Raw genomic sequence first — 21,539 nt, forward strand, 5'->3', positions numbered from 1 at the left:
TTACACTGATGTTTACTATGTTATTCGTCTGATCACTGCTAATCTTTTTGCTGAAAACAAACAAAAAAGGCATTTAACACTTCAGCCATTGCTGTGTTCTCTATTTCTATGGAGTGCTTTAGAGTGTGCAGTCTTATCTGTTCTGGAAAAGAACAAGGCACACCTTTCTAAGGGGAAGCCCCTTAATCGTTTGTTGCACCTCTACTGGGATTCCCAAGAATTGCATCATTACATCCGTTGCCATAGACTGAGAAGTGTGCAGCACTGAATAAGCTATGAGGCAATCCTCAGCCATGAGTGACTGAAACTGCTCCCTTGAATCTTCAGGCAGCTTGGTGACTAAACAGGATATGGCTTCCTACTTGGAGAAGTCATACTGCAACAATCAGGTGTGATGGTTGGCAATCTGAAGTTATAGATTTCCTTGGAATAAATTTTTCCGCCAAAAACACCAAGCTTTTTAGTGTCTGTCTTGGGGTGACCTAGCACAGCTCTGACAAATTCTCTCATTCATTATGGATCCATCTAAAAAGTCAGGAGTGGGTGTAGATAGAACTGCTCAAATCCTGGGATGGAACCTGGTATTTTCATTCTGCTTGTCTGACTACCGGAGAATGGAGGAAGGTGTCAGCCAGATCATTTTGTCTGGCTGCATGATAGCCTAACATAAAGAGCATAAGAACGAACACACTGGATCAGACTAATGATCCACCTAGCCCAGTCTCCTGTCTTCTGTCCGTGGCCAATGCCAGGTGCTTCAGAGGGAATGAACAGAACAGGCAGAAGACAGGAGACTGGGCTAGGTGGATCATTAGTCTGATCCAGTGTGTTCGTTCTTATGTTCCTTTTGTTAATTTTAAACCTGCTGCTTAATAATTTCATTGGATGACCCCTAGTATGTGTGTTATATGACGGGGTAAGCAACACTTCCTTATTCACTTTCCCCACAGCAGTTATGATTTCATAGACCTCTGTCATATTCCCCCTTAGTCGTCTCTTTTCTAAGCTGAACAGCCAGTCTTTTTACTCTCTTGCTTCATATGGAAGCTGTTCCATCCCCGTAACCAAATTTGTTGCCCTTCTTTATACTTTTTTCAATTCTAATATATCTTTTTTTTTGATGGGGTGACCAGAACTGCATGCAGTACTTAAGGTGTGGGTGTACCATGGATTTATATGGTGGCATTAAGATAATTACTGTCCTATCCATCCCTTTCCCAGTGGTTCCATCATTCTGTTAGTTTATTTGATTGCCACCGCACATTGAGCAGACGTTTTCAGAGAGCCAACCATGACTCCAAGATCTCTTTCTTGAGTGGTAACAACTAATTTAGACTCCATCTTTTTGTATGTATAGTTGGGATTATGTTTTCCAATGTGCATTACTTTGCACAAATAAAGTGGAACTGGACCTATTATGGTAGCACAGACTTGCTTTGTGATTTTGGTTTTTACTCATCGTGCTGTAGCATCGTCCCACTCCTTCTGTAATTCTTACTTTTAAAGATAAAGGAAAAATCAACCACAAACCTGCCAAAACCACATAATGTGTTTGCTGGTCCTGGTGTAGTGCCGATAGATGGTGTGTCTCTGCCAGTCATTCAAGTCAATCTCTTGCATTCCGCATAAAAGCACCTTTTTCGGGGGAGAATATAGAAGTATAAGCTAATATTTTGTTTCAATGGCTTCTATACAGTGGCAGCAAAGGACATCTGTGCTTGCACTTGGAAACACCTACTATGACTGTATATTCACTTTTTATTTTAAAGTAGCTGCTTGCTTCCACCTATCAATAAGCAGTAATGCTGGTGACCTCACAGACACAGAGCTTTATTCAGACCTACTATAGGAAAGGGTAATCTCTGATTATGAAGAAACCAGACAGAATGGGATAATCTTCCCTAATGAAAAGATGAACAACTGCCTGTTTTTGGACCTCAAATATAGAGCTCGGTTAAAAGAAATATTAAAAATGACTACCCAGTGTGAACAGTAACACTGCTCTCTTCTGTGTATATAACTTTTCCATATTTTTGTTTTTAAATAAAAAATGCTTCCTGGGGGAAATGTATTAACTAAAGAAACTGTTTAGGAAAAATTTTCACCACTAACCAACAGTTTCTTCAACAATCACACAGCTCTGTTTTGCAAATTGAGGGCTGGACTCCCACTGAGTCTTGTTCACTTTAATTGCAACCGTACTTACCCATACCCAAATAAGTCCCTCACCTCTAGTTCCTTGGCATCAAAGTACTGCAAGTACTGCTGTGGAAGAATTTCATTGAAGCCTTCAAAGAAAGCCTGTGTCTGTTCTTCAACACCTCGGGAAAGTCTCCATTCTGCTACCAACCTGGAAAAGGAAAAAGATAAGGTAATCTGTCATTTAAACTGTCCCAAGCTGCCCAGATCCACATTTCTTTTGTTAGCCCACTTTGTGATGAACTGTGAACTATGTTAAAGAGTATTATGGAAAGTTCTGAGGACAAAACACCACATAATTTGTAACCTTATCTCAATACAGTGCAAACCAGCATTGAAGTGAAAGTTAAAACCTTTCATTTCTGACCATTCCGCTAAGAAAAAGCTTACACGACCAAAGAGAAGGCGGTATCTATCCAGCAATTATACTAATGAGTGCACAGCAGTCCCCAGGTATTCAAGAAAAAAGCAAAAAACTGTATTTTTGTCCAATATTCTCCCCAGAAATCTCAGTCATTAACCATGAAAAGGGAAAAACTAGGTCAAGTTGTACTGGTGAAGATAATGAGGACTGCTAGCTTACCAAGAAACGACTATGTCCATTTGGAAAGTTCCATATTTGTGTCTGTTAATCATGAAACTTTGCTCTGTGTCAGAAATTCCACTCTCCATAAATAAAAGGGTGAAAAGCAGGCAGGAGACCCGGAGAACCTGAACCCAGGGAGAAGCAGATATTATGCTGAATTCAAGCCTAACCTGGAGAATTGGAGTCTAGAGGAGAGAAGGCTAATTTCGGATATCAATCCTAGCAACTCAGGAGACAAAGCAGGGTACAGAGGAAGAGACAGAGAAGTGGGAGTGCAATAGGAATTCAAGCTTTACCTGGGCTGCTGGAAGCTAGAAGAGAAGGGTTTTTTTTGCAGATTCTGTTCAGGGGTTTTTCTATTAATATCTTCCAAAATATAAAAGTGTTCCCTATCTAATGTGTTACCCTTTGTGTGACTTAGTGTTATTTATTTAGAAATGTTTGACACCATCACAGCTCAGTCATGTAATTATACCAAGACCTGCCAACCAACAGTAATCTTAATAGAATAAATCATTTAGAAATGAAAAAATGAGATTGAGTTTATTCTCTGCCTCCAATACACATCACTGGTGTAAGGTATTATTTCAGAAAGTCCATATCTGTAAGGAGGGTTTTCGTACTACAGCAAATTTGGAGGAATTGACTTCAATATTAACAAGTTTACTTGGCCCATACACTCCTGCATTCCCTTTGCTAGTATTCAACATAACAGTGTCTTTTTCAAATAAAGAATCCCTCCCACCCAACACAGCTTCAGAATGTTCCTGTGGTGAAGTCAATCTCATATTTACCACCATGTTTTCCAGACCTCTGACTGTGACATCACAAAATAAGCATTTTGACTGCACTACAGACAGACAACCGGCTGAGAACAGAACTTCTAAACATATTTTTGATAAACAGACAATAAGAAAGAAACATTAAAAAACACATGACATGTAAACAAAAGTTTTAAATCTGACAGTATAAAAGTGGTAGGCTAGTATCTCAGTAGACTCTGAAATGGTTTATAATCTAACATTCAGATTTTTGACTATCAGAGCATATTGGACATTAAGCTTGAACATCTTCAGTATAAAAGTGGCTCTTCAGCTTCTTTTAAAAGTCACTTTTCAGAAACAACATCCAGAACAGTCACTTGCTGCTAACATTATGAGTTGTTCATTTAAAGTATTTCTGTGGGCTTTAAATTATGTAGCTAGACAAATTCAACTCCTGCTTTAACTAGGGAAAGAAATAGATGGAGGTAAAGGAATAGATTAAAAAAAACTTCATTTGTTCTTACCTAATATATTCGTCTTTATTTTCTTCTGTGACCAGAAGGTTGCTACCATTAGGTTTCAAATCATGGCTCTTTATTTCGCCTAGAATTTCTTTATCCACTGAGAAATACATTTCCAAGCCACATTCTTCAATATTGTTTTCTCTGCAAGAAGCAAACACCACGTATTGTAAAGAACTGCAAAGAAATCCTGTGCCAATTAGATGAGGTTTTTATCAAGAGTCTTATTAAATAAACTTTTTCGGAGTTCATGACTCAAGTTAAGAATCACTTTTGACTACTTTCCAATAAAAGCTATGTCTCTGATGCTACATGTACACTTTTCTACTTGTACAATGTGTGCAGGCTAAACAGTAATTTAGTTGGATGGCTTTGCATCAGCAACACATGCCCTCTCATGATTACAAGGATCATTTATTGTTATTTCCCTCTTGTAGGTCTTTCAGCAGGGCTTTTCTGCCATTTTCAGCTTATGCAGAATGAAGTACTTGATATCTGGAGTTAACGTGATCGTACTGTATCAAAAAATGCATCCCTGCATTCCCCCCCTTTAGCTGATGATGATATACCAAGCTGATTTTATGATGGAACTTTTGACTTTAAAGCCGATAAATATATAAGCTCTAGTGATTATACTTCCTTTCTAAGCCTCAGTTTCATGGGTACCTTGCTCAAACCCCAATTACTAGCTAAAGTTCCCTTCACTCAGTCTTAAACTGCTAAGCCACTGGGCCTTTCTGTGGTGACTCTGCAGGTGTGGGACTGACTTCTTTATGAAACCTGTCTCAATCAATTTCTCCCTAGTTTTAAATATAGCTCAGTGTCACAGAATCATAGGAATGTAGACTGGAAGGAACTTCAAGGGGTCTTCCAGTCCAGTCCCCTGCACTCAAGTAGAACTAAGTAAGTATTGTCTTTTTATTAAAATTTATTATTCCAAAAAGTGTTTTTAAGTTTGACCCTTAAAAGACTTGTAATTATTGTTTCCTACTCCCAGTTTCCATTTCCTTCATTTTAAAGAGACTCCTCCCTGTTTTTATTTGTTAAGTTTATAAGGCATTTTAAAACTACATTCTTCATATTATTTTATTATAAAATAAAGCATCTTGAGTGCTCCAGCAATGCAGATGCTTTATAAATAATAACTACAATCCTATAGTTTTTGCTACTGATGACATCCACAGGGCCCATTTTTCTCTTATATTTACATTATTATGGATCAGCTCCTTGTTAATCATCAGGTTGAATCTAGCTTTCCATTTTTTGGCATTATTTTCAAATCTTCCTCCACTTTCCCCAGAAAGTAATTAATCTTACTGAAATTTTTAATATTACACCTCAATCAAGAATAGAGTTTTTTCTGGAAGTTTGCTTAAAAAAAAATCTTAAAGTTATGATGTTTTCAAAATACACCTGAAGTTTTATAACTTGTTTTTACTCAACTTTCCAAAATGACTTGGGACAACAAACTCTAAATTTGTTTTGTCTCCCTTGCAGGGGAGAAGGGCCCTTCAAGGTAGGGGAAAACTATGAGGTACGGGTGCATAGAGCATGGACAGGATATTGAGAGGGCATAGATGGGAGAGAAAAGAGGTGAAAGGTCATGGGGTCAAAGGAGGGGGTGCAAGGAAGCAGAGGAGTCAAGGATACGAAGAGGCAGAGGGGTTTTAATCAAGTTTAACTTTGAAGTGCTTTAAATGCTTTAGAAATTTTTTTTTTTTTTTTTTTTTTTTTACACACTATAGAGTATATTTTTTTGAAAGTTTTATGAGACAAGTAGAATTTGGATGGGGTGACTGATGAAGGATTAGATGGAAGTGAGGATAAGTTGAGATCCACTAACTGTTCATTTCAGACATCCTAATACTTGGCCTATTTTTGGTTTTGTTTTTTCATAAAAAGAAAAGAATTTTTTGAAAAGAAAGTAATACTGGGTTTGGGTATTAGCTGATTCCACTGAAACACCTTTTACATTAACTTACACTGAAGATGTTTTTTTTTTAAATATTGAATCTACTGTTAGGGAAACAATATTTGATTATCTATTCAGACATTTCTATTTCCAACAATGTGTAAGACTGCTTATGCTCAGATTAATTCAACGGGAAAACAAGCAGAAACAGAATTCTAGTTTATGCAATATTTAGTGAATTATGGAGGACAGTTAACCTTAGCATTACCGAACTACTGAACATGTAGGTTGGAATTATAGTAAAATGCAAGAAGTTCAGTGCTGGTCTGCAATTTATACAGTTCTGTTATTCAAAATCTGTCTGCAAAACATTTCAAATTTACATCTAAATTACACAAATAAAATGAAACATCAAAAACATCTGGATTTTTATTTAAAGAACGAATGAAAAAGTTAGAAACTCACTTTACCCAGATGAGAGAGTTGTAAAATTCTGGATCAACAGATTCTAAATCCTTGAGTCCTGTTGGCTTGTTTAGGATACGCTTATAGAATGGCAAAGAGAAACCTGTATCTATGAATCTCACATGGAACAAAGCCTAAAAAACATGAAAACAGACCAGGAATGATCCAAAGGATGCTTGGTTACCTAATATTACAGTATAGTGTATCAAATAAACCCTGGAGCCCAAAGGTGTTGTAAGATGTTCTGTAATACCATCACTACTAATGGCACACCTCAAAATGTGATCTGAATGTATTAGCTGTTACAGCCAGCCATCTGGCAACAAAGCACTAAATAGTTCATCTCTTGATTTGAAACAACTGCTGTGTTTTAAACTAACCATTTAAAAATAAACACACACTATGGTGGATGAGCACTGATTATCTGAACTTACCATGGCAATAAATCTGCCAATAAAACGGAAGTATTTCAGGTGGTCTGGATTAATGTAAGAAGCTGGGTTTATCTGTAAGCAGTAGTTATCCTTCCCTGCATATTCAAACAGGCAATACATTGGATTCAACACTTCATGTGACAACAGAAAGAACCATTCCCTGAAACCACACAAAAAACAAAAAAATCATGAAGACTTCAAAAGAAAATGGGATGACATTAGAAAGTATCCTTGCTACTACATATGCTAAAAATTATTTTAGGGATTGGCTGGTGCTCAACTGGTAAAACTGGCCTGTCCAGAAAATTATTAAGTTACCAATTGCTAACAGACAGTAGGTGTCAGTACGCTACATGGTTTACTAATGCAGCTCAAAAAAGTAGAACGTCTACTGCCCAGAGTTGGCTAGTTCTCAAATGAGGTCATCACTGAATTAAGCTTTAGTTTATTGTACCCATTAACGTATGCCTGGGTGCTTAAGTTCAGTGAGCATTTCTCGTTTAGAAAGTTAATTTCTTTTTTCTGTGGCAGATATTTACAAGGGCTGCTTTTCTAAGAGAAGCAGGAAATCTGGTAGAGATCAATTCTGACAGGTTCATATTTTAAAAAAATTATCACTATCACCTTTTGCGGAAGAGGTATCCATATTATACTACAACTTGGTTCCAATTCTTTGCTGGGAGCATAAGTTCAAGAATTCACTTTTTAACCTTAAGACTAAATACAAATTAGAATTTCCTGGTAGGAAGCATGTGTGTTTGATATTTATTTTCAAATTAAAATTCAAGTATAATCCCAAGGTTAAAAAGCAAATCGCATGAAATATACTACTGTCTCTCCCGTCACAATATTGTCATCTTGCATTTTACATCACATTGACAATACTAAATAAGGTTAAATTTGTAATGTTGCATATAAAAAAACCCAAAGTATAGCAAAAACAGATCTGCAAGTAGTCTGTGCATATTCATTTTAAGTACTATAAAAAGACTTGCACATGGAGCAAATTTTGAGAATAATGAATAAGAAAGCATTTAGTAGGTATTTCAATAAATCTCTAATCTGCAGTTCATGGTTTTGTCTTATGAGTTGTGCAGAGTTGCATAAATGCTTGCTCTAAACTTTATTGAGGCACTTTAAACTTTATATATGTTCACACAGGAAGACGCATCCTCCTACAATAGTTTTCACAATGCATTTTAGAATCGGAGAGGTGATATTAGAGAGAGAGAGAGGGGAAAACTCTCATTGGCATATTAAAAAGACAGCAAACAAAACATCTCCTTGTGGGAATCTTTCACACCAAATATTCATAGAATGAGGTGTTCAGATTGATTTGTTATGTGAAACACACATTTCTTTAGTTTACCTTGCAACACCTCCATAATCTAAACCTTCTTCTCCAGGAAAAATGACCCACAGGCGTCTTCGCAGATCCTGAGGGCTGAAGCTCATTATCTTAGTGAAAGAAAAAACATGGTTATAAAGAATAAAAGCAGCTGGTCTTGGAATATTACTATTTGCTATCCAGTAGTGTGTAAATCACATTTTTCATTGACCATGAAGTGAACTAGGTGCAGTGAATAAAGCAATATTTAAGGAAATGTTTGAGGGCTTGGCAGAAACATTTCTATCCAGCGGATCAGAAGATGAAAGGTGTAAAAGTGAGACAGAAAGGAATACAAGAATTGTTAAATGGAATGTATTAGTCTAACAAGTATAGTCTTTCAACTATAAAAAGGATGAAAATCTGGACCCCAAATCAGTGGCTAATCCAAAAAGAAAATGGGGCTATTGAGGACCACCAAGATGTCACACTAAATAGTAAGCTAGCCAGGAAGAATACGAGAGAAGTCTCTAACAGACATGCTAAACAACTAAAAAAGCCACAATATAAATTCTTTAAAATGTGTTTACAAATTCACATTTTCCATTCCACAGTTTCTGCCCACAAGTAGATGCAATATAATTTTCAAGATAAAACTCATCTTTGCAGACAGGCCATATTTATTTCTGGTTCCAAGAAGAAAGTTGGATTCTACAAAGCAATTTCCTTAGTGCTATTTTTGGCATAATACCAAATTTGTGACTGTGCTGATTTGGTCAGACAGCAGACATTCACAACAATCCAGTCGATGTGGTGATTTCATATAAATCTTTGTCCAAGGACAACCAGTTTGTGCTCTCCCATGAGACCTTGAATTTGGAATGAAAGCCATATTTTAAGAGCTTTCCTAGCTATCCGCAGTTGCGATGCTAAATTCTATACTTCCATGAAATTCAACCGCTATTAATGAAAATTCTTGGTGCTACTGAAAGACGACAGGACAGGACTCTGTACTGGTAGTGAGAGGCTCCTATTTGGAATCTGGGTTATTTTCTATGTGCCAGGTGAGTCAAAAATGTGAAAGTAGGCATCTTGCAGGCCAAGAGCCACAAGCCAGCCGTGGAGATCTAAGGAGGGAATTAGGGTTGCCAGAGTTACCATCCTGAATTTGAAGTGATGGTTGAACTTGTTGGATCTCTCAAATCTAGAAGCATGTACCAGTCTCCCTTGTTCTTCGGGGTTAAAGAAATAATGGAAGTAAAACCTCTTCCCTCTGAATTCCAGAAGCACCTCTTCCACTGTTCTGAAATTTAGACGGGAATCCACTTCTTGTTTTAATAATGTCTTGTGAGAGGGGTCCTTGAAGATGGATGGGGAAAGAGAGTAGGGATAGTAAGTGACTGAAATTGGATAAAATACCCCTTTGCTTATAAATTTTGAAGACCTACTGGTGTAAGGTAATCAGAGTCCAGGCTTCCCAAAATAAAATGGCAGTTGCCAAATGGGGGGAAAAGAGAGATCTTGGAATGGTTCGGACTAGTTCTCAACAATGGTGTCAAACTTACTGCTGTCAAGTACACATGGGACATACAGTAGAGAAGGAAAAGACAGAAAGTCTCCTGCATTGGAATGTCTGCTCCCTATTTAGTGGCTTCAGTGTCCTCTCTGGATTGTAGTAATAAGCAGAGGGTCTCTGTCTCATGAAGCTTTGGATCTGGCCTGTTTCCTACGAGACACTGGCATGTAGTCCCAAGGAGAAGAAAATGGCTCTTGAATCCTTCAAAGGATGCAAGGCTTCATCAGTACGGGCATTAAATAGGTCGCAAACCTTCAAATGGGAGGTCCTCAATCATTGTTTGGACCTTGTTTAGTATTCCAGAAGAATGGAGCCATGAAGCCTTGTGCATTGTGATGGAAGTAGCCATTGAACATGCTACTGTATCATAAGCACGCAACAGCCTGAGGAATGTTCGGGCTGACCTTCAGACAAAATGGATTTCAAACCCTCTCTACATTCTTGTGAGAGCCGTCCTATAAAATTGTGATACCTTCTCCCAACTGATGTAGTCATGTATTGACAAAAGTGCCTGATAGTTTGAAATACACATCTGCAGACTTGCAGAGGAATAGGTCTTCCTTCCAAAAAATGCAAGTTTCTTTGTGTTGTTATTGGACCGCCCGTGCACCACCATCAATACCAGGGATCCTGGAACTGGGTGGGTGTAGAAATATTCAACCACTTGGGAAAGGATCTGACAAAATCTATCTGCTCTTTAAGCCATGGATACCACTGATTCTGTGGTCTGCCACAGTTTTTTTCTTTTGCCAGTTCCAAAAGCCCTTCATTAATAGGTATAGCAAGTCTACCAGGTATGGAGGAGTGCAGAATATCCAATATTTTTTGAAATTTGCTTGAACTACCTCCACAGGAATCTCCAAGATCTCTGCCATATCACATAAAAGACCTGGAAAAATCTTAAAATCATCAGGCTTGCTAGGAATAGAAGAGACTACTGCCTTGTCTGGTAAGGAAGAGGATACTGCTACTGGAATCAATTGCCCTTCTGCATCCTGCAGATGTTCTTTCTTGCTATTATGATCTTGCCAGTACAGAGAATGGGACTGTACAACTGGTCCTCTTAAGTAGACCTACAACATCCCGTAAAGGAAGGAAATTGAATACCCCGAGGAGCCCAATAAGGGAAAGACTGCACATTGCAGAGGTAAGGGGCTGGGGCGATAGGGTTGGATAACTTGGTCAATATTCCCCAGGAGACCCCCGGGGTCTATGTTTGTAATGGAGAGTCCTGAAGTCCCTCTCAGACCAGTATGGCCCATAAGAGTGACTGTGAGGTGAATGGATGGGGAATAACTCCTTGCTACGTTCAGAAGGACAGGAAGTTTTTCCTCCAAAAGAGGAGATACCCTGTCTGGAGTCCCAGAATAAGTAGTAGTTTCAAGTAGTACCGTAGATACCTGGTGACTGGTCTTGCGGAGGCATCAGAGAGACTCAATTTGGACCATGAATTGCAGCATGAGGTTAAACAGTGGCTTGGTGAAGTTTTTTGCCTCCTTTTAGTAGGCACCAGAGATGGTGACCTAGGTCTGCACTCACTGCACTCCTACCCCTTTCTGATGACTGGATGGAAGAGGTCTTAGCAGCTAAAGGGTTTGATCTCTTCAATGAAGAGTTAGCCAGGGAGCTTGAAGCTGAGCTACAGCTCACAGGAGCACTAGAAGAAGAAGACGACTCTTAGAAGCTGAGAAGAAAGGGCCCACCAAGTCTTGAGAAGGCACTCACTGAGCACTCCAGAAGAAAAAGTTTGAGATGGACCTCCTGCTTTCTGTGGTCTCTTGGAGGAGTGACAGATCGAGCATTTATTGGGGATGTACCCCTCTCCAAGGCAAAAAAAGGCACGGGCAGTGATCACCATTAAAGCAGAATAGCTGTGTCACAAGAACAGCAGATTTTGAATGCTGAAGACTTTGTTTCATTCATAGCAGCTAGACCCTAGTACGAGGTGTTGTCTCTTAACCTAACAGAAAAAAAGTTTGTTTTTGTTTTAGTTTTTTTTTAAAATGGCAGTGGACATTATAACAAGGAAAACTGTACGAACTGATGAACTAGCCAAGAAAAAAATTAAATATAGTGCATCAAGCAGGAGATATTGCAGTAGTTCTGTCTCATTGCTACAGGCAGAAAAAAGGAACGGAGGGATGGTTGGGCCCTCTCCACTCTTTATGCCCTCTAGTGTTTTTTTTTCTGGGGAGGACGGAGGAAAGGAAGGATGTCTAAGGTGCAGGTGTGGCCCCCACAGACACTGCTGGCCAAAAGAATGTGTATGCACACCAGAAGTCGAATCCATGTGGACTATCATTTGAAGGAAGATTTATTTTTCTTAAAAACCTTTTAAATACTCTTTAAAAGGATTTATTTCCAGCTAAAGACTGTGGTTTTCTGTATAGCAAACCCGAATAATTAAAACACCAGTTAATGATACATGTATTCTTGTCAGAGCAGTAGAAGAGAGGCAAAACAATTACGATGTAATCTTTTTGATACACACAAGCACCAAACAGAGATATCAGCTGTATGCTAAGTTTTTAACATTGTCTTGTGTATCCAATTATGCATCTACTCCAGGAATAGCATAATGAGTGCTTTTTAAAAAAATCATCACTTTAACCATCATTAATGAGGCTTGTCTACACTACTGCATGGGGTCGATCCAAGATACACAACTTCAGCTATGTGAATAGCGAAGTTGATGTACTTAGATCTACTGACCATGGTGTCTTCACTGCGGTAAGTCGACAGCTGACGCTCTCCCATCGACTCTGTTTGTGCTTCTCATTCTGGTGGAGTACCGGAGTCAATGGGAGAGACTTGATTTATCGCGTGATAAATTGACCCCTGCTCGATTGATTGCTGCCCGCCAATCCGGCGGGTAGTGTAGACAAGTCCTAAGATATCGAAAGATTAAGGGTGATGTTCTCTTTCAGCTACAAAGTTCAAAAAATTTGCCCTGTACAGCTTTGTATACAAAAGCAAGCAAGCAAGCAAGCATGTGTTAACAATACAATACCTGCTGAAATGAGTCCTCAAACAATGTCTTTCTGGACACTGTAATCTTTATGTGTTGTGGCATAGCCAGTTGCTGAAATGCAAAATGTTTCAAAAGTGAAATATATATATACACAGCTTTTAAATAAGTGTTTTGAATAAGCATTCAGACAAAATTAACAGAAATTAGAAAAGGGACTGGTGAATCTGTCTGGCCTATGTGAAACAGAAAAACAAAATCAAAACTGGGGGCGGTAGGACTGTCCTTTTGTTCATTGTACAACACCTAGCACAATGGGGCCTAAGGCACTATGGTAATATAAATATTTGCTTTTGATATCACTACGACACGTATGATCCCATGATATAGTTTTAAACAGGTTCTAATATAATAACCTAGCACAATGTGATAATTTGCCTAGATCTATAGTCCCTTCTCAACAAGACAAACTGCTCACCCAAATTTAATTGAAAGCTGTTCAGTTTTAAACTGATATATATTTAAATTTATTTTCCTCACAAAAAATACAAACTGCAAAATTATCGATGCCAGTGTCTCTGTTAATTTTCGAAGTAGATCCTGAGTGACTTATGAGCCTAAGACATTGGTGCCCAAACTTTTCCTCTTGTGCCCCCCTCCTCCCCAGGAATGGAATGTGTCCATACCCCCCTGGGTCAGGAGCGGAGTCGTGGCCAGGCTGGGGGCTGCGGCCAGGAGCTAGCAGCCGAGAACGGGGAGCCTAGCCACAGCTGGGAGCAGGGCTTGGGCCAGGAGTGGAGCTGGTACTGTGTGCAGGGGCCGGAGCAGAGCTGGGTGGTGCTCCCTCTCTGCCCCCCATGGAGGCCGGCCTGGGCCCCCCCCCCCGAAGATGTTCCCCTCGCAGGGGGCACATCCCACAGTTTGGGGACCACTGGCTTAAGGGCTTGTCTTCACTAAAGCGCTACAGTGGTGCAGCTGCGCCACTGTAGCGCTTTAGTGAAGATGTTACTATGCCTATGGGAAACCTTCTCCCATCAGTGTAGTTAATCCACCTTCCTGAGAGGCAGTAGGTACATCAATGGGAGAAGCTCTCCTGTCTACATAGGTTCAATCTACAGGGGGGATTAGGTCGGTATAACTACATTGCTCAGGGTGCAAATTTTTCACACCCCTGAGCGACAGTTATACCAATAGAGTTCTGTAGTGTAGACCTGGCCTAAGTTATAAAAGTCAATGAAGCTGAGGGCCTGCCTACATGAACAACTGGTTCCTGGCAAGTGGGGATGTGATCTACCCTGCACTAGCCCAATGTGGATGAACTGTTCTTGCAGACCCTGCTGACGCACGCTAACACCCTGTTAATGCACTTTGATCTAGGTTCCTTTTCAAAGAGGACTAGATCAAAGTACATTAACTGTTAATGTACATCAGCAGGGTTCATACAGGCTGCTAGTCCTTGGTAGGTTAGTGCAGGGTAGACCACACTGCAGCTTGCTGCAAACTATCTGTTCCTGTAGACAGCTCCTCAGGCGTTTAAGTCACTTCACACTTTTGAGAATGTTATCCTTCGAGCCTAAGGCCATGTCCACACTAGTACTTTTGTCCATACAACTTTTGTTGGTCGGGGTGTGAGAAAAAACAAAAGAACAAACCCTGACCAACATAAGTTTCACCACCACCAGACGCACCAGTGTGTACAGTGCTATGTCAGCAGGAGACGCTCTCCCGCTGACATATTTATGGCCGCTCGTTGGGGTGGTTTAATTATGCCGACAAGAGAGCTCGCTCCTGTTGGCTCAGAGCACCTACACGGGAGACCTTGCAGTGGTTCAGCTGTGCTGCTGTAAGGTATCTAATATAGACATAGCCTAAGACTTTTTTGGTCTTATGCTACAGACCAAGGGATTTATTCTCTTGATATGTGGGAAGTTGAGAGTATAAAGACCTGCATATCAATATGTATGTCTAATCACCAGAATGAGCTAATTTGCCACATAGTACATTTGTTTGACGCTTCAAGGATATATCAAAGTACAAAAATACTTAGGAAGACTTAGACTTCCTGCCTTATAAGTATGGAATTAAAGCAGAAACTAACTCCACATTATCTACACTGAATTCCATTAAATGTCTTCATGCAAACTTCTGTACAAGAAGAGCAGAAATAAGCTGTTGTATTGAGCCTTTTAGAAATGTTACCACAAAAATAATTGTGGAAGACAAAACTGAACGCTTCTTTGTTTTAAAAAGTTTTAAAACCATGTTGAAGCCTGATAGTTACTCAGTTTTAAAGCTTATGCCAGTGCATGCTGGCCAGCTGTATTAATCTAAATTGCTTCCAATGTTTTTAGATGGTCCCAGCTGAAGCTGTTTGGATGCAGCTTTAGAGGACACATTTCAACAAAGCCATTCCCAAGGTTAATTTTTTTTTTTTTTACCTGACACCAGAACCGGAAATACTGGACCTTCGCTTTGAAGTCACGCACATAGGCTATCTGGGGCCCATTGTCTCTGGAAACAGGAAGAAAAAATAAATTTCTGAAACGCTGCTGAAAGTCAAGATAACAGCTTCAAAATACTACAATTATGAAGCTATGTGGTTTACCTGGCTGGTTAAACAAACCAGTTTTCTAATTGTGTGAATGCTTCGGAAAGGCCATCATTCACAAAAGTTTTTTTTTCTTTTTTTAAAAAAATCCTTAAGAGTAATTTACTTTACATTTATTTTTAACTTGCAAAATGCATCTATTAGAAAGATTCTGGGTTCATATGCAATTTTTAAAAAATGATGTCTTGTTGACCCAAAGTTAACAAGAAGATTCTTTCAATAAATTAACTAAATGCCAACCCCAATTTCCAATCTACTTGTATCCAACCTGACTTAAATTGGCATGTCAATTCTGCATAGATCCACTTCCTGGTTCTCTGGATGCTAGAATATATTAAAGGACTGAATTTGCATCTACCTGCACACTAAAATACACAGAAGGAGAAGGGAGGACACAGCATTAGCACAATAGTTTTTATTGACTGAGTGGATTAGTTAGAGGCCAAAGAGTCTTATCTAGTACTCGGCTGGAAAGATCCAAGCCATCAGAGGGGCCTCAAGAATTAGGAATTGTAAAGCATTCAAAATATGGTGTACGTAGGGGGAAAAAAATATTCAGGGATGTTGAAGATCCTCAGTAGAAGAGATAATGGGAAATTAAAAGCTCTACTGGTATGCCAAAAACCTTCTGCAAAAAAACACCAAACAAAAAAAAACCAAAAACCATACTTGGCAATACCTGTTAAACAAAGCATATGTAAAAAAATCTCAGTGTAATATAGTTTGTCTTCTTGAATAAAGGCTTACAGAGCAGATTTTCCAGTGCGGGGATCTATATATGTTGTAGTTCTTCTATTGTGATCCACAAAATAGGGAATGCCATCCACAGTAAATCTCATTTCCCAGCCCTCTGGCAAGGGTTTCTCGTTTAATTGACTATGGGACACAAGAAAATACAAAGATAATTGATCAAGTTAATATATTCTGTCAACTGATCATGGATAGGGACAACACAAATTAGCTGAAATTCTGGAAAACTTGTGGTGATTTCTCTGAGGAATTTTCTGTTTGATTTGTTTCTACTTGGCTTTACTCTTAAATTTTAATGTCAGATACCACAGTGAGACAAGAATAATCAATATCAGCTTGGTAAATTCAACTACAAAGAAGGAAAAACCAATATCTAATAGCAATCTGAAGAAAACTGGTAAAGTTTCTGGATGTTTTCTCTCCTCAACATACAGAATTTTGTTTGACAGTGTAACCAGATTTTTTAAAAATCACAGTAATTTTATTAAACAGCATTTGCTATTATTCATATAATTACGGCGGTCAGAAAGAGGAAAGATATAGCATGTCAGAGATATTACCACCCCATTAATATCTGCACAGATCTTTGAAAAAATTGCCAAGAAATGGTAAGACAACTTCAAAGCAAAATCAAAATAATACTGTTTCCTTTATACTGACCCATTATCATTTAGGATGGCTTCAAACATTGTGTGGTAAATTTAACAATCAAAAATATCAGGGGTTCTCATTTCACACTTTGCTGGAAGTCCCGGTGATGATAACTGGAGGATCTGAATGGTAACATCCCTGCAGTAACTCTTGCTCTCAGAACATATTGTTTCCACACAGCCACTCTGAAGGTATTGCATGCCTCATCAGGAGGTCAAGAGATTTTGAGCAGTAGTTTGTAGTTACTACTTATTTGTATTATTTCCTAACAGGAGGCTTGCACATTTCCCTCAAGTTCTATATTTCATAAACTAAAAAGTATATATAGAAATACTCCACCTTCTTTAAGGGAACTTCAGTTCCACTCTACCTTCATCTTAATAATCTGACAGATTTTTTTTTTTAAATTAACATTTGTTATTTATGCTTCCTGTCTACTTTATGCAGCTCTTTCAGCTTGGACAATAAATAATTTAAAAAGACAAGTATGTTTAACTTTTGGGTTCTCATGCTCTAGAGCAGCAGTTTGCAAACTGTGGGTCAGGATCACAAAGTGGGTTGCAACTCTATTTTAATGGGGTCGCCAGAGCTGGCTTTGGCCCCTCCTGCCCGGTGCAGCCAAGCTCATGCGGGCTCAGACTTCAGTCCTTGCCTCCTGAGGACGTGTAGTAATTGTTGTTGTCAGAAGGGGACTGCGCTGCAATGAAATTTGAGAACCCCTGCTCTAGTGCTATGCTGTAAAGCAGTGGTTCCCAAACTGGGGTTCGTGAACCCCTGGGGGTTTACCAGAAAAATTTCACTAATGGCGGCCAGGGAACCCTGGGCATTGGAGGCAGCAGGTGAGACCTGGTTGCAGGGCAGACAGCGGGAGAGCGGGGAGGGCAGTTGGGACTGGCGCCCGAGCCCTGTCCCTGTCAGCGGGGGAGCCGGAAGCCCGAACCCCAGGGCTCCTTGCGGGGCTGGCAGCCCGAGCCCCAGGGAGAGTGGAGCTGGGCAGCTGGGGCTGGCAGCCCGAGCCCCAGCGGTCAGTGGGACCTGCAGCCCAAGCTCAGTGGAGCTCAGTTGACTGGGGTAGTCAATGGGGTCCAACAGTTGGAGCCCCACGGAGTGCGGAGCTGGCAGCCCAGACCCCAGTGCAGGGCCAGTAGCCTGAGTCCTATGGTGGGCAGGGCAGGAGCTGAGACCCCAGGCGCACAGATGGCAGCTTGGACCCCTGTCCTTGTCAGACAGGGGAAGCTGGCATCGCGGGCAGAGTGAGCAGGAGCCACACTGGACGTGGCGAGTGGTCCAAGCTAATTTGTCCCTCACAGGGCACCCTCATAGGGACGGACCTTATGGCGGAAGAAAAGCTGTTTGCGAGCCAAACTAGCAGGAAGCACGTTGTAGATAGTGTAGCAGTGTTTAAGGTGCCTCAGTAATTGTCATTCTCTCTGGAGTGCTGTTTTGCTTCAGTGAGACTTGAGTGAATCTTCTCATTTTCTAGTTTGTTGGTTGTTAGCAGTCTGTTATTTTTATTAGAACTTTTGTACACAAGTTCAATGGATAAGTCGCTGAAAAAGGAAAGTGTAAAGACGCAAGAATCCGCTAGTGTTTCCTCAAGTCCACACTGTGGAAAATCTAAATCTAATGATCATGATGGTCCTGGAAAGTCACTTACAAAGAAAAGAAAATATGACAATGATTATATAAAATATGGCTTTACATGCACTGGTGATCAAGATGTCCAAAACCAGTGAGAGAGATTTGTGGTGATGTTCTAGCAAACAGAAACCTCAAACTTTCTCTACTTCAGTGCCATTTAGAAACTACGCATCCTGCACAACTCGACAAGCCCGTTGATTTTTTCAGGTGAAAATTAGCTGAGAGGAAAAGTGACATTACCAGTTTTATATCCAAAGCAAGTACTGATAATGAAAATGCCCTTGAAGCATCATACTGCGTGAGCTACTGAGTAGCAAAAGCATCAGAAGCCCATACCATAGCAGAGAGCTTGATTGGTCCATGTATAAAAGACGTAGTTCATTGCATGCTCGGAGAAAAGGCTGCAGAAAGGATTGACATGGTACCTTTGTTCAATAATACACTGTCACGAAGAATTAATGACATGTCAAATAATGTAGAGACCACAATTGTATGTAGAGTGAAAAATAGTCCACATTATGCTATACAGTTGGATGAATCAACTGATGTAGCTAATCTAGATATTCTGCTACTGTGTGTACGTTATGTGAATGAAAGTATGGTTGAAGAAGGCTTCTTGTTTTGCCGACCATTGCAAGAACGTACAACTGGAGAAGATATCTACAATCTGATGTGGTAAACCCAGGACAAACAGCTACAAAAAAGGGAGGGGTAGTAATTAGTCCCAGAGGATTAAAAGGCCCCTCCTTGTCCACTGAGGAAATAATCACAGAGAAATAAGGTTCAGGTGGAGAAGGGGTTGCTAGGGAGCTAATTAGGTTCAGCCAACTCCAACTGGTGGAGACCTTTTTAAACCCTCCCCAGCATCGAAGGAGAGGGAGGAGAGAGTGAGAGAAGGAGGGAAGCTGCCAGTAGGCTAAGGGCAGCAAGACACCGAACCCGTCAAGGAAGAGAGACTACACTCCCCCCGCCCCAGAAGGGAAGGAAAACAAACACAAGGGACGGATCAGGGAAAGGAATAACCGGACCCTGTGCTACCTGTAAGGATTTGCCTTGCTCAGGCCGATGTCTCCAAGGCTAAAAAGGAAGGAGTCTGCTGAGGAGAACAAGGTACTTTGCCACACGTGGTGTCAGAAGTGGGATGTGGTGAGTGAGTAAGGCTTGGAGGCAAGCCATCTCAGGGCAGGGCTTTAAAAAGGATGTAGTGAAGGCATTGATACAGGCACTGTGGCCCAACAAGAAGCTACCAGGGTACAGATGGTGACCCAGCAAGAGGCAGTAGATATCCAACAGGAGATGAACCAATTACTGATGAGCCAAGCGGCCCAAGATTGAGCCACCCTGACTGAAGCAGTGAACCAGTTGAAAGCCCTGACGCACGGACCCCAAGGGACCCGGCCGCTGCGGGTAAACAACTATTCACAGAAGATGACAACAGACGACGATATAGAAGCATATCTCCTCGCGTTCGAGAGAACGGCTCTACAGGAGGACTGGCCCCAAGACCAGTGGGCAGGGATCCTGGCTCCATTTCTGTAAGGGGAAGCCCAGAAGGCCTATTTTGACATGACCATGGAAGCAGCTATGGATTACCCCCAGCTGAAGGCGGAAATCTTGGCAAGGTCAGGCGTGACGCCAGCCATAAGGGCCCAGTGCTTCCACGAGTGGGACAACAAAGCACCAATGTCCCAACTTTTTGACTTAATCCACCTTGCCCAGAAGTGGCTCCGCCCCGAGACCCATGGGCCGGAAAAGGTAGTGGAAATCCTAGTCTTGGACAGGTACATGAGGGGGTTGCCGCTGGACATACGAGGATGGGTCCGTCAAAATGATCCCTCCTCCTATGATGAACTAGTTGCCCACGTAGAGAGGCACTTAGCAGCCCAAGAACTTTCTCGGATCACTGGGGAAGGAAGGCAGGCGTCAGAATCGGAGACAAGTCTTCGTGCCGAGGCCCCGGTTTGCCCGAGTGCCAGGCCGGACAATGGATGGGAGGAAGGAGGCGGAAAAGCAGCCGGCGGTCCCAGAGAAACTTGAGGACTGGGGGATAAAGACTCGGGGGATAAAGCCCAGCATCCTGAAAGATAGGCGGCTGCCCCTAGTGGGGTACTGATGTTACACCTGTGGCAAATTAGGGCATTTCGCTGCCCAATGCCCAAATCTAGAAGAGCCCATGAAATGTGAACTGGGAGATATAGGGGGACCATGTGATCTAATAAGTCTAGTCGGGGTTGCAATGGTCCCTCATAGACACACTAAACCCGTTAAGATGAATGGTATAGAGACCACCGAGTTGTTAAGACTCGGGGAGTGCAATCACGTTGGTCTCGGGGAAGCTGGTAGGGCAGGACCAACTATCCTGGGCCTAGTGCTCAGGAATATCCTGTGTGCATGGGGATGTCAACTATTACCCAACCATCCCCGTAAAAACAGAAGTTCGCGAAAACCCCACTAAGGTGACGGTGGGAGTAGTTCCGAAACTCCCCTACCCAGTCCCCTACCCCCCCCCCCCCCCCGGCCTTCCATGAATTTGACCAGGATTTGTTCTCCCCACGGGGGAAGCCCCGGAGGGAAGGTAAAAGGAGGGGGACGAAGATCCTGACCCAATACCAGAAGTCTACGCTTGTAGGGGAAAGAGGTGGCTCAACCAACAGCGGAACTGGGCCGGCAATCAACAACCATATCGTCGAACCAGGTTCCCCAGGGGCTTTCCCCAAAGGGGAGACTGAGGTAGACCTCCCGAGTTTGGACAAATGGGGATCGCACTCAGGAATTTTCGTCAGGATCAGGCCAATGATCCAATACACAACAATATTCGTAAAGAAGCAGTCGAGGTAAATGGGGTCTCTGTGGAGAAGAGAGTTAAGGGCCCAGGGCCATGTTATGTGATCAAGAACGATCTACTATACAGAGTACTCCGGGTCCAAGAGCAAGTTGTAGAACAACTCTTGGTCCCACAGAAGCATCAGAGGGGCGGGATGGATCTGGCCCACAGCCATTTGTTCCAGGGCCACCTAGGTCACCCTTGATCAGATCCTGCAGAGGTTTTTTTGGCCTGGCATTTACGCGGCGGTCCTACAATATTGTACGTCCTGTCCCGAATGCCAGATACATGGGCCCCGTCCACACTTAATAAT

General features: G+C 41.3%; 1 protein-coding gene across 5 annotated transcripts in view; it reads right to left on the reverse strand.

The window, feature by feature from the left end:
- ITCH (itchy E3 ubiquitin protein ligase) overlaps positions 1-21,539 on the reverse strand; it is a 124,190-nt gene that overhangs the window by 11,675 nt on the left and 90,976 nt on the right. For all 5 annotated transcript variants that reach the window (XM_075118840.1, XM_048819708.2, XM_075118837.1 and 2 more), the window contains 9 exons: positions 16,108-16,236; positions 15,191-15,263; positions 12,795-12,866; positions 8,251-8,339; positions 6,882-7,041; positions 6,448-6,581; positions 4,074-4,214; positions 2,230-2,350; positions 1,531-1,635 (listed from right to left, as the gene is read on the reverse strand). In XM_075118840.1, the coding sequence (XP_074974941.1) occupies positions 1,531-1,635; positions 2,230-2,350; positions 4,074-4,214; positions 6,448-6,581; positions 6,882-7,041; positions 8,251-8,339; positions 12,795-12,866; positions 15,191-15,263; positions 16,108-16,236 (1,024 nt within the window). The remainder of the gene's footprint in view (positions 1-1,530; positions 1,636-2,229; positions 2,351-4,073; positions 4,215-6,447; positions 6,582-6,881; positions 7,042-8,250; positions 8,340-12,794; positions 12,867-15,190; positions 15,264-16,107; positions 16,237-21,539) is intronic.

Source organism: Caretta caretta, chromosome 13 (assembly GCF_965140235.1).
Source record: "Caretta caretta isolate rCarCar2 chromosome 13, rCarCar1.hap1, whole genome shotgun sequence".
Lineage (NCBI taxonomy): Eukaryota > Metazoa > Chordata > Testudines > Cheloniidae > Caretta > Caretta caretta.